Consider the following 16513-nt stretch of genomic DNA (forward strand, 5'->3'; position numbering starts at 1 on the left):
TGTGGTCAAGGACATAATTCAAAACAGTACTTGCCTTTTACAAATTTTACTTTATTATTATTATTATTTTATTTATTTATTTTGGTTTTAGAACCACACTCTGTGGTATGCAGAAATTACTCCTGGTTCTGCACACAGTAATTCTGTTGGCACTCAGGACCATATTGAATATTAGGGATTGAACTTGGGTTGGCTGCATACAAGACAAATGCCCTACCTTCTATACTATGATTCCAGCTCTTTAATTTATCTTTTGTTTGGGGGCCTGGAGGTTTGGGCTATTCCCAGTGGTTCTGGGGACCATATGCAGTGTAGGGAATAAAACTATGTTCAAGGGCAAGTGCCTTAACCCCTGTATTATCTGTTCATGCACGAGCACTTGCATGAGGGCCTAAGTTCAACTATTGGTACCACAAACAGAAAATTGGCTCCCAGTATAAATGTCCATTAATGGTGGGAAAAGATAGTGTTGTTGGCAGTGAAACTCTTTGTTAAACTAACAGCAATAAACTATCCATGAGTGGATAGACAGCAAACAAGGATAGAACTACGGGATAGTGTTGGAAGAAAGAAGTAAATTGCATTACAACCTGAAGCCAGGAATATATATATTTTTTGTAGTCCAAACAGTGTAACCTGCTGCTTATGGGTAGTTGTATATGGGATAAAAATATAATAGCATTGAGTACAAAGATAGACACTACATTGTTTTTATCAGTTAGGATAGATTATGTCCATGTTGCTAGAATGAACATACATAATCTGAAGCTAGAAAAGAGTAGGTAAGGCAGTTGACTTGCATGTAGACTGATCGGGTTTGATCCCTGGTAAACCATATTGGCCCCTGAGACCTACCAGGAGCTGAGGGCCAAGGTAAGGCCTGTGAACAGCCAGGTGGGGCCCAAACAAACAAATAGACATTCAAAATTTTAATGGTTTATGGACCAGAGAGAGAGCATAGAGGTAAGGCATTTGCCTTGCATGCAGGATGGTAGTTAAAATCCTGGCATTTCATATGATCCCCCAATTTCTGAGCATAGAGCCAGGAATAACGTCTGAGTACTGCCAGGTGTGACCCAAAAACAAAACAAAACAGAAAACAACAAAACAAAAAAGCAAAAATATTTTAATAATTTAGCATGATAATTTATTTATGGTTTTGATTATTTTTTGAAGGGGGTTATACCCCACAATGCTTGAGTTACTTCTTGCTCTACATTAAGAAATTATTCCTGGGGCCGGGCGGTGGCGCTGGAGGTAAGGTGCCTGCCTTACCTGCGCTAGCCTAGGAGACGGACCGCGGTTCGATCCCCCGGCGTCCCATATGGTCCCCCAAGCCAGGAGCGACTTCTGAGCGCATAGCCAGGAGTAACCCCTGAGCGTTACCGGGTGTGGCCCAAAAAAAAAAATAAATAAAAAAAAAAAAAAAAAAAAAAAAGAAATTATTCCTGGGCCCGGAGAGATAGCACAGTGGTGTTTGCCTTGCAAGCAGCCGATCCAGGACTAAGCGTGGCTGGTTCGAATCCCGGTGTCCATATGGTCTCCCGTGCCTGCCAGGAGCTATTTCTGAGCAGACAGCCAGGAGTAACCTCTGAGCACTGCCGGGTGTGGCCCAAAAACCAAAAAAAAAAAAAAAAAAAAGAAATTATTCCTGCAAAGTACTTGGGGGACAATCTGGGACGATCAGGGGTTGAACCCAGGTTAGATGTGTGCAAGGTAAGCACCTTACTCACTGTAAGATGGCTCCAGCCCAAATATATATATATATAATTTTTTACAGGGCTATGAATTGAATGCAGGTTTTCACATATACAAGACAAGTGTACTACTGCTGAGCTCCATCCTCAGCATTAAAAAAAAAAAAACTGTACCTGGGGCTGAAGAGATAGCACAGTGGCAGGGCATTTGCCTTTCATGCAGCCAATATTGGACAGACAGTGGTTCAATTCCTGGCATCCCATATAGTCCCCTGAGCCTGTCAGGAGCGATTTCTGAGTACAGAGCCAGGAGGGTGTGACCCTCCAAAAATTGTACCAATATTAAATGTTCAACATAAACAATATCCTGACTATATGGAGAGTTTTCCCTTTCTTTTTTTTAATCTTTTTTTTTTAATTTAAGCACAATGGATACAAACATGTTTGTAATTGGGTTTCAGCTATAAAATGCACACCCTCTTCACCAGTGTAACTTTCCTGCCAACATTGTCCCCCCATTTCCTACTTATCACCCCCTGCCAATCTTTAAGAAAGGCATTGTATTTCTCCTCTATCATTGTCATATAGCTGTTAGTATAGTTATTTCTTTAACTGCAATAAACTCTCCTTGTGATAAGCTTGTTATCATAGGCTTTTCCTTCCAGTCCAAAAGCTGTAGCAGGAAGAAAATTTCACATGAATTGCAGGGACTCAGGAAGTCATACCTCAGCTTCCTCTAGAAGATGCTCTTTCTGAAAGCCTGGTGTGCACAAGGGTACCACTAAACCAATAGTTTCTTTTTTTTTATTTTAATTTTTTTTGTTTGTTTGTTTTTGGGCCATACCTGGTGATGCTCAGGGGTTACTCCTGGCTATGTGCTCAGAAATCGCTCCTGGGGACCATATGGGACATCGCGGGATCGAACCACAGTCTGTTTTGGGCTACCGCTTGTGCCACAACTCCAGCCCCATAAACCAATAGTTTCTTTCTGGCTTATGCTACATGTACATCAGGGATGTTATGAACCTCCTTATTCCAGAACCAGGATCGCCAGCAGCTGCCAGGTGCCATGACATAAGGATAGAGAGTTTTTTTTCTTTTTTCTTTGAAGACAAAGATGCAAAGAAAGGACAAGATTAAGTTACAATGGGAAGGCAATCACCCATAAACAAAATTCTCAAAAGAAATCCCCTTGCTAACACCTTAATTTTGAATTTTCAGCCAAATAAAACAAAACACATGCACATGTACTTTGTCCCTCAAATTCCCAGATTGTAGTACATTATAACATTTCTTTTTTTTTTTTTTTTTTTTTTTTTTTTTTTTTTTTTTTTTTTTGGTTTTTTGGGCCACACCCGGTGACGCTCAGGGGTTACTCCTGGCTATGCGCTCAGAAGTCGCTCCTGGCTTGGGGGACCATATGGGACGCCGGGGGATCGAACCGCGGTCCGTCTCCTAGGCTAGCGCAGGTAAGGCAGGCACCTTACCTCCAGCGCCACCGCCCGGCCCCATTATAACATTTCTTAGTAGTATACAAAGCAGTCTAAAGCCACAAAATTCATGTAACTCCTGTAACATTACAAGCTATAGTATTGTTGACACAGGTAATCATAATACTTGATTTCATTAAGGATGAGTCAAAGGAGCACAGCCAAGATGGTGTTAGTGTGACAATTGTTTGCATAGGCCCAGCAAAATGTAGGAGACATGGCAAGGAAAAGCCTCGGCCTAAATAAGGAGACCATACCCCTGAAGTTTTCTGGCATAAGACCAACTCTAGGCTCCAGGCATACTAAGTTGTCCAACCCAAGTCATTGTTTGTAGTGCCAATACTTCTATTTTTCACACAGTCACTGTTGTTGGTGTCAGGAAAGAGAGTTTTACAAATGAAATCACCTTCTCTCTCACAGCTTCACCTTAGTCAAAGCAAACTGAATGAGCAAACTATAATTCAATAGATTGGGCAAAAACTTGTTTTTTGCCTTCAAGGAAAAGCCATAACATTGGGTGGCCAATCCTGTGGTCATGATGATGACCTTGGGGAAGAGTACAAAGTAATATACACCTTAGTTATTTTACAAAATATGCAGTAGAAATGTAAAAGTCGGGAGAGGGGAATTGATTCAAAGGACTAAAGGTAGGCATGCTTTGCAATATGAGAGCTACATACAGGTTCAATCCCTGGAAACTCTTTATCCACTATACATTACCAGAATTGACCTGTGAGTTCCAGGCCAATAGTAACCCCTGACTACCATGAGGGGTAGCTCAATACCAAAAAAGGAAAAAAAAATAGTTTGCTCTGTAGAACAACTATAGGGGTATTTGACATGCTTTATTTTAAATTTATCATAAACAAGTATAATTTTTAAAGGGCGGGGACAATGAAATAGCATTCACATTAAAATTAAGTGTTAGGGATTTGGTTCAGTGATAGTTATTTGCCTTGCTTGTATGAGGTCCTAAGTTAAATCTATGACTTTACAAAAATTAATAATACAAAAATATGACTTGGTGGGCTGGAGCAATAGCACACTGGTAAGGCGTTCGCCTTGCATGCAGCCAATGACCAGACATCCCATATAGTCCCCCCAGCCTGCCAGGAGTGACTTCTGAGCGCAGCGCCAGGAGTAACCGCTGAGTGCTGCTGGGTGTGACCCAAGTACTCCCCCCAATTTGACTTGGAGTGATAGTAGAGTGGGTAGACACTTGCCTTGTACATGGTCAGCCAGGGTTCAATTCCCAGTACCCCATAAGGTTCCCTGACCTTCATCAGTAGTGATCCCTAAGCTAAGAGACAAAAATCAGCCCTAAGCATTGCCAGGTATGGCCCTCAAACCAAAATCATAATAATAATTATAGTCTAGCAGGGGTCTCAAACTCAATTTACCTGGGGGCCGCAGGAGGCAAAGTCGGGGTGATCCTTGAGTGCAAAGTCAGTAGTAAGCCTTGAACATTGGGGGGTGTGACCCAAACAACTAAAACAAAACAAAGCAAAACAAAAAAGATTCCTCTAGGGCAGGGCCACAAAATGTTGTACGGAGGGCCATTTGTGGCCCGTGGGTCACGAGTTTGAGACCCCTGGATGATTAAAAATTATGTAAATATGAGGGTCAGAAATATAGTACAGCAGGTAGGGTATTTGCTTTGCACATGGCAGACCTGGTTCGATTTCTGACATATGATCCCCTGAATGCCGCCAGGAGTAATTCCTGAGTGCAGAGCAAGAGTAACCCTTGAACATAGCTGTGTATAGCCCCAAAACAAAAATTATGTGTGTCCTTATTGAATTTTTTCTTCTGATACTCAGAAGAAATATGACTTGATCAGTGTGCTTTGGGATGCATGGCAGCGGATTTTGGATCTCTTCAATAGCTTACCTGGCTCCAACATCCTAAACTATGCTGGTTACTCAGCAGCAAATGGTCTTCCTAAAGTCATTCTACTGACCTCTGAATTCCCAGCCCTAATCTTTCTACAGTGAAGGAGCTAAGTAAATGTTTAAAGGGCAAAAATGTGTTCATTTTGTCTAAATAGTGAGCCATCACTTTTTTTTTTGGTCATACCCAGCAGTGCTCAGGGATTACTCCTGGCTTTGTGCACAGAAATTGCTCCTGGCCGGCTCCAGGAACCATATGAAATGCCGAACCACTGTTTGTCCTGGATCAGCTGTGTGCAAGGCAAATGCCCTACTGCTGTGCGATCTCTCCGATCCAACAGTGAGTCATCTTAGGGTATAAATTATATTACTATCTCACCTCTGAACTCTCCTGGAATGAATGTGTGCAGCCCTCCTTTCTCAAATTATCTATGGATGCAAAGAGCAAATGACCCTTCTTCCAGTACCAGGAGCCTGTCAATACACTGGCAATGTCTGGGTTTTTTGTTTGTTTGTTTTACAGATTTTACCACATTTTTGTGTTTCATGCATGTAATAGACTACCTGTTGTCCTGTGTGACTGTACATTCTGGCACTCTTCTTCCAGTTTTAGCACTGAGAAGCCCTTCAAACCCAGACATAGTGGTTGATCAATAGATTGCAACTCCCTTCTCTGAGTCTTCCCTTTTATCGGTGATTTGGGGGAGAGGTGAGCTATACCCAGAAATATTCAGGGGCTATTTATTCCTGGTTCTGTGCTCAAGGATCTTTTGTGGTAGGAGGACTCAAACTAGGATTTTGGGGCACTTCAGCCAAAAGCAAGGCAATGGCTTTACCTCTAGTACTCTCTCATGCCCCCAGGCATTTCATTTTTTTTCTCTGAATCTGAGAGGGTTGGATCTAATCTCATTTCTACATATCAAAGATTTTAGGAATGAGCTGCAGGGCAAAGAGATGATCAAAGAAGGGACTGATTTGAGGTTTTCTGAAAGATCTTTATTTTTTTCAAAGCTTGTGAGCAGACAATGCCATCCAGGTCTGGGTTTTAGTGGCTTGCCATGGTCTGGAGAGAGAGAGGGGAAACCAAAAATAATTGAGTTAGGAGCACAGACTTTGTAACCAGATAGAGACAGACCCAACTTCCTGCTATGCTGCTCATCAACTTTGTAACCTTGTAGGGAGTGATTTGACCTCTCTGATCCTCAGTTTTCCCATCTATGTAATAGGGTACTTAGTTGATGGGGGAAAAATGAGTGAGCTATTAACTGAGGAATTTATTTCAGTGCCTGTTTAGTTTGTAAATTGTGACTATTACATTTATAAACAATATTCTTCTCTCACCATTTATTTCTACAGAGCCTGCTGAGCTTCCCCTAGCACAGCTCAGTCTATTTCACCCTTGCTACTGATCTCAGTGCCCATGAGGCAGACCTCTGACACATCACTCCATCCTTCCAGACAGGAAAGACCTTCTTGGAGAAGCATGCTTGCTGCCATGAGGAAGCTCAGCAGTAGTGCCACTCTCCACACAGAAGCTATGACAATTCTTGGGGCCACACTGCAGCAGCAAACTACCTGCTTCCTCAGGATCTGCTCTCTTCATCCCTCACACCCCCATCCTGCTCACTCACTTCCTTGATCCAGTCATTGAAGGCAGACACTCGCGTGAACACCGTGGGCTTCTTGCGGGTGTTACAGCCAAAGGCAGACACAAAGCTGGTCACGCCATGGACCTGCCAGGAACCATCAGCAGCAGGGCAGTTGAGGGGTCCTCCAGAGTCACCCTGAAATGGTCAGAGAACCAGGGTAGGGGCTTGAATGAGTCTGAGTTTTAGGAAACCTACAGGGGACTTGACCTCCTTAGCCTCAGCTTAATTTTTGGTGAAGATCTCTAATGTTTGCCTTTGAGGTCTTGTGACAATAAGGAAGCTAATCGATCACTGATCTTAACCCCGTGAAAAAGATGCAATAGACAAAGGATAGTTTCCAGGATCAGTACAAAGGGTGAATATTATTATTCATGTCCATTTACAATGAAGGCAATGTTTAACTTCAAAGTTAAAGGACTACAGAGTTGAAAGTGACTTTTGAGATCCTGGGTGTTAAAATCCCAAGCTTTGTGGATACCAGAGTCTGAGTACATTGGGAGGACCTGTGACTTGCCCAGGTCAAGTCAGCATGTGAGAGGTGACTAGAATCTAGCGACTCAGGGCCAGGGTTTGTTTTACACTAACTGACTTTCTGTGATGCTTGCCTGGCCTGGAGGCTCTGTGGGGCCAGCATCAAAACACCTTCTTGGGGCTGGAGTGATAGTACAGTGGTAGGGCTTTTGCCTTGCATGTGGACGACCTGGGACAGAGCTGGGTTCGAGCCCTGGCATCCCATATAGTCCTTTGGGCCTTCCAGGAGCAATTTCTGAGCTCAGAGCCCTGAGTAACCCCTGAGCACTGTTGAATGTGACACAAAAAAAAACAAAACAAAATAAAAGACACGTCCTTGTCCATATCCTTTCCTTGGGGCTGGGATCATTACTCGTGGTGTTCTCTGGGGAGGACTCACATTGCAGCCAGAACGGATGTCACCACCAGCACACACCATGGTGTTCTTCAGGGCGCTGCCCCACCAGTCCCACTTGGTGCATGTAGCATGGTCCACCACGGGCAGCAGAGCCTGTTGCAGCTTGTCTGGGAGAGGTCCACCAGCTACAGGGAGGAGAGCATTGAGTCAAAGGAGATGGGGCTTCATTGCCATCTGGAAGTCAGGGCTGGGAGCTCCCAAGCAGTTGGGAAGTTTGAAGCAGGGGACACCCATGTGTGTTGGGGACATTCCTCCGACTAGGTCACGTAAGCCTGTGGGCTCACCTCTGCATTCCCAGCACCTGCAGCCAGGGTCTCTAAATCAGCTAAGGCTGAGAAAGTTAAGGGCTTGCTTTGCCCATCCCTGACACTGCATGGTCCTCTAAGCACACTGGGAATAACCCAATACAGAGCCTAGGGTAGCCTGACCCCAGAACTCTGTGGATTAAATATGGTGGAGTATGATGGGGCCAGAGAGATAGCACAGTGGTAGGGCATTTGCCTTGCATGCGGCCAACCGGGGTGGACCTGGGTTCAATCTCCGGCATCCCAGAATGTCTCCCGTGCCTGCCAGGAGCTATTTCTGAGAGCAGAATCAGGAGTAACTCCTGAGTGCTGCCGGGTGTGGCCCCTCACCCAAAAATATGGTAGAGGATAGGGACAGATACTGTCACTGGAGAAGGAGGTAGAGGTACAAGGATGGGGCCCATCTGCCCTCCCCACAGACGCACTGTAGAGGCGACCCCAGCCGCTGATGTAACAGGGGGCTTCGTTAGGCAGGATGTCACCAGCGGGAGGCAGGCAGGCAAGCTGGACACTGTCAGTCAACTGAGCACTGCGTGAGAGCTTGATGAGGGCGATGTCATTGCTGGAAGAGGTGGCAAGAAGAGTCACATGGAACCTGGGCCTGCATTCCCTCTTCCACCTTTCACTACACTGCCCCAGGACAAACAGACAGACAGGCACACACACACACACACACACACACACACACAAACACACACACACACACACACACACACACACACACACACACACACACACACACACACACACACACACACACACACCCTGGACCCAGCAGATCTCTCCTGCACTCAGGTGAAGCTGCTACTGATGGAACAGGAGACTCATCTCTTCAATTACCCCTCCCTGGAACTTTGAGAGGATAAACCAAGATTTCAGAGATCAAAGCACCACACTAACTGCACATTTGTGCTCTCCAGAACTCATTCAGTAGGGAAGTGCTGAGCCACCCAGATAGCCTATTTGCATAGGAGTAGAGAGCTGTAAGAAACCCTAGACGTGGGTCCAGAGTGATAATACACCAGGTAGGGCATTTGCCTTGCATGTGGCTCAGCTGGATTCAATCTCTACATCCCATATGGTTCCCCAAGCACTGCCAGGAATAATTCCTGAATGCAGAGTCAGAAATAACCCCTGATCATCACTGGGTATGACTCAAAAATTATAATTTTTTTTGTTTTATTTTCGGGCCACACCCGTTTGATGCTCAGGGGTTACTCCTGGCTAAGTGCTCAGAAATTGCCCCTGGCTTGGGGGGACCATATGGGACGCTGGGGGATCGAACTGTGGTCCTTCTTTGGCTAGCGCTTGCAAGGCAGACACCTTACCTCTAGCGCCACCTCGCCGGCCCCTAATACTAAAAATTAAAAAACAATTTTTTTTGTTTTGAGATGGCATTCAGCTCTGCATTTTGTAATCACTCCTGGCAAGCTCAGGGGACCATATGGGATGCCAGGGATCGAATCCAGTCTGTCCCAGGTCAGCCAGCGTGCAAGACAAATACCCTAATGCTCTGTTATCACTCCAGCCACTAAAAGAAAAAACCAATTTTTTGTTTGATTTTGTTTTTGGGTCACAGCCGGCAGCACTCAGGGGTTACTCCTGGCTCAATACTCAGAAATTGCTCCTGACAGGCTCTGGGGACCATATTGGATCCCGGGATTCGAACCACTGTCCTTCTGCATACAAGGCAAACTCACTACCTCCATGCTATATCTCCGGCACCCCCCCAAAAATTAAAAAAGATTCCATCAATATTCCAATGCCAGGATTAATGAACAACCTAAAAAAAAAAGCCATGAATTTTTGTCCTAGTGGAACACATCTGGTATGCCCAGGGAGTACTCCCAGCCTTGTGCTCAAGGTTCACTCCCAGCAGAGCTGGAGGAGGTACTTGTGGTACAGTGGAGCATTGAACCTCAGCTGCTTGCAGGCAAAGTCTGCACTCAGACCTTTGAACTCTCTCCAGCTCCTCCTTGGTTCTTGCCAGTGGTTGGTCAACTCCTCCCTTACATTTATAATCACCCAGAAAGCTCAGCTTTTATCTCCTTGACCAGTGATAAAATTGACACCCAAGGAAGGGTAGGGACAAGGAATTACTGCTGGAGCCTGACTTTCAGCCAGTGCTCTACAAATCAATCTGCTGAGAGAAGCAGCCCTGGCGTTGAGGGAGGGTAAATTGAAGGAGCTCTGAGATCTGGAGCTACTTAGCTGGGATTGCCTGGGACCTGTTTCTTTTGAAGGGAAACAGTTGGGTGTGGACAGCCCTTGGGGCTCTAAGGCTCTGCAGATGCTGCCACTTGGCTTGTGGAACTCGGCCAATTGTACTGGGGTTCTTGATGAGTCTGGTGGGCCCCTGACCCCAGGTCTGAGACTTAAACTCACCCGCAGGCCACACAGTTGGGGTTCCAGAGTGGGTGCACAAAGAGGTCCTCGGAGTTGATGGGGATCACCTGTTCAGGGCCTTCTTTCTCAGCACGGTCGTACTCGCCCAACACCACCTGGTAGGTCATAGAGCTCCTATGGGGAAGGAGGAGTTAGCAGGGGGACCTGACCCAGAGTATCCTCCCAGCCAGCCTGGACAGAGCAGGTGAGAGCACTTACGAGATGCAGTGGCCGGCGGTCATGACCCAGTCAGGGGCGATGAGGCTGCCACCACAGGTGTGGTGGAACTCTCCATTCTTCTCATACTGCAGGGAGACCTGTGGCAGAGGGTGCAGTTTGAGTGGCTTGCACTCTACATGGACACTGTCACTGTGAAACTCTGGAAAGGTGCCTGCTAGAAATGCAGAGTGCCCAGCACACACAACTGCTCATGGCCATCCAGGCACTTCTCACCTAGGAGATGCTCCAAAGCCCACTGACCTTCAGCGCAGTGACTTCCCTGGGCTGTTTTATCAGGGAAAGAAGCTTTACCTTTTAGAATATCTGCTTGTGTCACTCTCTAGAATATCCTCCATCTCTCTCTCTCTCTCTCTCTCTCTCTCTCTCTCTCTCTCTCTCTCTCTCTCACTCTCTCTCTTCACTCACACACACACACACACACACACACACACACACACACACTAGTGTTCAGGGGTTACTTTGGTTTTGCACTCTGGAATCACTCCTGGAGGTGCTTAGGGAACCACATGGGATGCTGAGAGTTGAACCTGGGTCAGCCACATGCAAGACAAGCTCCCTACCTATTGCACTATCATATTTTCCAGCGTATAAGACGACTTTTGAAACGAAAAAAAAAAAAGTCAACCGAAAATCAGGGGTCGTCTTACACATTGAGTATATCCCGAAAAAACATTTCGATATGCCGCTAAATAAAAATCATCTGGATATTGCCATGAAACGAATTTTCCAACTCGATCCTGCACCAATCACTGCAAGGCTGCTCGAACCGCTTCTCTAACTCAGCCAATCCAAGCAGGCTTTTGATGCATGCAAATTAGACAATGTTCTGGACCCGAATCTACACTGTCAAAAGCCTGCTCAGATTGGCCAGAGTTAGTGAGGAAGTCTATTACAGTATAACCTTTGACCCTTTGCTTGTTGTGATTGGCTCACTGTGGTACATACAGTTGCAGCACAGGAACGTTCTGTCTTATACAGAGAATATAGGCCTAAACCTATTTTTAACTGTAAAATTAGGGGGTCATCTTATACGCCGGAAAATACAGTATATCTCTGCTTCCTTTCTCTTTTCTTGGGGGGAGGCACATCCACCAGTACAGGTGTTACCCTTGGCGCTGCACTCGGGAATCACTCCTGGTGGTTCTCGGGGGACCATATGTGATGCCTGATATTGAACCCAGTTGGTCGAGTGCAAGCAAGGGCCCTATCTGTACTGTCACTCCAGTGCTCCCACCCCTCTTTCTCTGGAGAGCCACCAAGGCCTTCTGTTCCCTCAGGCCTCTAGTGCTTCTGAACTCTACTTGCTCACGCTCTTAGACACGTTGAGATACAAGCCTCCATGAGTTCTTCACCTCTCTTTTTTTTTTTTTTTGGGCCACACCCGGCGATGCTCAGGGGTTACTCCTGGCTGTCTGCTCAGAAATAGCTCCTGGCAGGCACGGGGGACCATGTAGGACACTGGGATTCGAACCAACCACCTTTGGTCATGGATCTGCTGCTTGCAAGGCAAACGCCACTGTGCTATCTCTCCGGGCCCTCTCTCTTCTTTCTTAACTGCTCTAATTTTTAAAAAATGAACCTTGGAGTCTGAACAATAGTACAGTGGGTAGAGTACTTTCTTCGTACCTCATATGTATCTCTGGCACTGGTTCAATTCCTGGTACCTCATATGGTCCCTCAAGCCTACCAGAAATGATCTCTGAGCACCGTGGGGTGTGATTCCCCCCTGCCCCCCCCAAAAAAAAAACCAAAAGAAATTTAAAAAAGAAAAAATAAAACACATGACTGGACAAGGCTAAATTATTTCATTTCCAGCCTTTTTGCTTTGGGGCCATGCCCAGTAATGCTCTGGAGTTAAACCTGGATCACTCAGAAATTGCTCCTAGCAGGTTCAGGGATCATCTGGGATGCTGAGGATTGAACCAGGGTCTGTCCTAGTTCCTTTGTGTGCAAGGCAAACACCCTACTGCTGTGCTATTGCTCCAGCCTCTCATTTCCAGCTCTTTTATTTTTTGGTTTCTGGGTCACACCCGGCAGCACTCAGGGGTTACTTCTGGCTCTATGCTCAGAAATTGCTCCTGGCAGGAGCTGGAATTTGAACCACCGTCCTTCTGCATGCAAGGCAAATGCCCTACCTCCATGCTATCTCTCTGGCTGTCATCTCCAGCTCTTGAGGACGTTTGCGAACTTCTGCTGTAGACCAAGTTCCAAGAGAACTTTTTTTGAGGGAGGGGCCCATACTCAGCTGTGTTCAAGGGTTACTCCTGCTCTTCACACAGGAATTATTCCTGGCCCATTCAAGGAGCCATATGAATTGCTGGAGATTAAACCTGGATCAATTGTGGGCAAGGCAAGTGCCTTACTTACTATACTATCTCTCTGGTCTCCTCAAGAGAATGTTCTATGACCATAAGCATATTCTACATCTTCACTGCCCATATGGTGGCCATTAACTACCTGTGAAGAGTTTTTGGTTTGTTTTTGGTTCACACTCGGCAGCGCTCAGGGGTTACTCCTGACTCTATACTCAGAAATCACTCCTGGCAGGCTCAGGGGACCATATGGGATGCCAGAATTCGAACCACTGTCCTTCTGCATGCAAGGCAAATGCCTTACCTCCATGCCACCTCTCCGGTCTCACCATGCACTGCTCATGGCTTTTAATTGGTGCTCAAAGATCACCTGAGGTGCCAGAGATCAAACCATAATCAACCACGTGCAAAACAAGCACCCAAATTGCTATACTTCTTATTTCTCTGGTCCCACCTGTGGTTATTGGCATTTGAAAAGTAGCGAACATTGAGCCACTGAATTTCTAGGTGTAATTGTAGTTCATTTTAATTTAATTAGGCACATATGGGCCATGACTACTGCTGGTGCTGTTGAGTCTAGGCCTACCACCACTGACCTTATCTTTTGTTCTTCTGTTGTTCCCAGACCTTATAACCCTGTTATATATTTGGAGAACCTAAAAATGAGTCTTCCCAAAATCTCCCTCCCTAAACACAATGCTTCTTTGTGTTTGTTTGTTTGCTTGGTCACACCGGTGGCACTCAGGGTCTAACACCTGGCTCTGTGCTCAGAAATCGCTCCTGGCAGGCTCGGGGGACCATATGGGATGCTGGGGATTGAACCACCCTCTGCCCTGGATTGGTTGCATGCGAGACAAACTGCTGTGCTATCTCTCCAGCCCCAACACAATGCTTCTACCTTCACCATTGGTGCGTCCCTTCTCCCCTGAGTCAAGCTTTAATTTCTTTCAGGTTCCACTCAACTTGCCAACCATCCAGCGAAGGCTAGAAGTTGAATGGGTACAAATTCTAAGTGGTTTGTCCATAGGCTTCCTGACTCTGAAAGCAAACAGGTGATCAAGACAGAGTTCTTGTAAGCAGAACATGGGAGTTGGAGTCTGTGTGGGAAATAGCACAGCTGGTATCACTCTTACCTGCCAGGGCCAGCTGTAGGGGACAGCATCCTCTCCATTGACAACACGGGCTGAGGGATGGAAGGCAGGCCGACCACAGCCTGAGGCTGTAAGAGATAATAGTGAGATCCATCAGCCAGGGGGGCCCCAAAGGAAAGAAAAGGCCTGGATCCCTATACTCATCTTTTTCTTTTTGGCTGTATGACCCTTGCTACCTACCTCCTTCCCTCTTTGAACCACATAGTCATGTAGAAAAAGTGAGTATTCTCACTAAAACAGGGGTTGCAGAGACTCCAGGGTCAGAGTGGAGACTAGTGTTAGATTCAGGTTTATGCACTTCGAGCACTGCCTAGCACCTAACACACTTTCTGGAAGTGACACCAATTAACCATAAGAAGGGTGGCTGAGGGGCCAGGGAGATGCTACAAAGGACTGAGCCACAAGCTATACCTGCAAAAGCCCTGGATTCTAATCCTGATGGTCCCCATGCACTGTCATTGAGTGACCCGATTACCAAGTTGGGAATAAGCCCCCTGATCACAGCTGGGTGTTGTTCTCAAATAGTGTAGAGTCTCTGGAATGATGGAGATTTAAAGGGCTGCCCTGGTCCTCTTCTAGGAAAGGGTTCTTTCTTAGTTACCATCACCCCCCCATTTAGAAATCAGGAAAGTAATGGTGCTGACATAATATCATTTTAAAAACTCCTTAACATTTTCTCATCACACAGGAAGCACTGAACAAATATTATCTGTTCCTATTACTTTCTCAGTGGACAACTTGGAGCGTTGATGTGAACAGGAATATGTTGTTATGGAGGAAAGACCTGGAAAAGACCAGACCACTAGGTATAGTGCAGGGCATGAGGATACAGGAGGGAAGATGCAGGGTCAAGCAATGAGGCAGAAATTCCAGCTCACACCAACTAACCTTAGAGACTCAATTATTTTTGTTGTTAATTACTTTGGAGGGAAAGTGGGACACCTGGAAGTACTCATGGTATTATTTTTGTTGTTAATTACTTTGGAGGAAAAGGGGACTCCTGGCAGTGCTCAGGGCATTATTCCTGGCTCTGCACACAGGAATTACTTTTGGCTGTATGTAGGGGATCACATGACATGTTGAGGATTGAACCCAAGTCAGCTGTGTGCAAGGCAAGCGCCCTACCCACTACACTATCTCTCTGACCCCAGAGCCTCAAATTTTTTTTCTTTTGGTTCACGCCCAGCAGCGCTCAGGGGTTATTCATGGCTCTATGCTCAGAAATCACTCCTGGCAGGCTCAGGGGACCATATGGGATGCCAGGATTCGAACCACCATCCTTCGGCATGCAAGGCAAACGCCTTACCTCCATGCTATCTCTCCAGCCCCAAGAGCCTCAATTCTTAACCACAGAATTTGCCTGTTCCTTTTTTGAAGATACCCACAATGGCCTTTAGATTCCCCAATCTCTCTCCTACTCTTGCCTGTCCATGTTTTCCCTTCCACCCTGCTCTAACTTCAAGCTAACTGTCTTCATAATTATGCCCCAGGTAAAAGCTGGGTTCCACCACTTTGATACCAGCTGGTGGGGTCCTGAGGCCCAGGGTGGATGGTTGACCTCAAGGGATCCCAACCTAGGGAGCACAGACACGGGTTGGGGCTTACCAAGGGCCACAAGAAGGAGAGAGCTCAGCAGCCGAAGCATCGTGAAAAGCTTTGAAGTGACAGGAAAGAGAAGAGTCCGGAGCTTTAATATAGGTAGATTGTGGGGGGCTGGACTGGGCCCTATTCTCAGAACAGGTGGTTGAAAAGGCAGGTCTCCCATAGCCCAAGGTCATGGCCTCCTGTACAGATGAGGGAGGCTGATCTATGGCAGGACCTACAGTTCCCTCAATGTTTGGCTGCACAGGTGGCTTTGAATGATCACTGATAAGAAGGGGAGAGGAAGGAAACTTCACAGGAAAGAACCCAGACTCTGGAACTGATCAGAATATGAGTGCCTGCTTCTTCCTCCACCTCCAAAGCTTCCAAGCTACTAACTTCCCCCCTCTGACTGAGCCTTTGTCTTCTCATCGCAAACCTGGACATAATACTGGGACCTACCTTGATAATTTCCTTTTCATTGTTGAGCATGTGCTGTGAATAAGATGTGATTTCTCTGCTCTATAGGACCTTAAATCTAGATGGGGGGGGCCGGGCGGTGGCGCTAGAGGTAAGGTGCCTGCCTTGCCTGCGCTAGCCTTGGATGGACAGCGGTTTGTTCGATCCCCCGGTTTCCCATATGGTCCCCCAAGCCAGGAGCTACTTCTGAGCGCATAGCCAGGAGTAACCCCTGAGCATCACCGGATGTGGCCCAAAAACCAAAAATAAATAAATAAATAAATAAATAAATAAATAAATAAATAAAAATAATCTAGATGGGGAGCCAATGACAAATCAGAAGAGCATAAAGAATGGCTGTTTCTGGACTGAGGAGTTGGGTCAGGTTTGATCCCTGTAGCACCGTATGATACCCTGACTGCTATCA

General features: G+C 46.2%; 1 protein-coding gene across 1 annotated transcript; it reads right to left on the reverse strand.

The window, feature by feature from the left end:
• Positions 1–6121: 6121 nt before the first annotated feature.
• On the reverse strand, positions 6122–15691 carry CELA3B (chymotrypsin like elastase 3B). Its single transcript, XM_049775039.1, has 8 exons — positions 15652–15691; positions 14029–14114; positions 10563–10660; positions 10344–10478; positions 8384–8520; positions 7636–7778; positions 6708–6860; positions 6122–6139 (listed from the first exon to the last, which is right to left on the reverse strand). Exons 1-8 carry the CDS (start codon positions 15689–15691, stop codon positions 6122–6124), a joined length of 810 nt encoding a protein of 269 aa, XP_049630996.1.
• Between the last annotated feature and the right edge of the window lie 822 nt (positions 15692–16513).

Source organism: Suncus etruscus, chromosome 6 (genome assembly GCF_024139225.1).
Source record: "Suncus etruscus isolate mSunEtr1 chromosome 6, mSunEtr1.pri.cur, whole genome shotgun sequence".
Lineage (NCBI taxonomy): Eukaryota > Metazoa > Chordata > Mammalia > Eulipotyphla > Soricidae > Suncus > Suncus etruscus.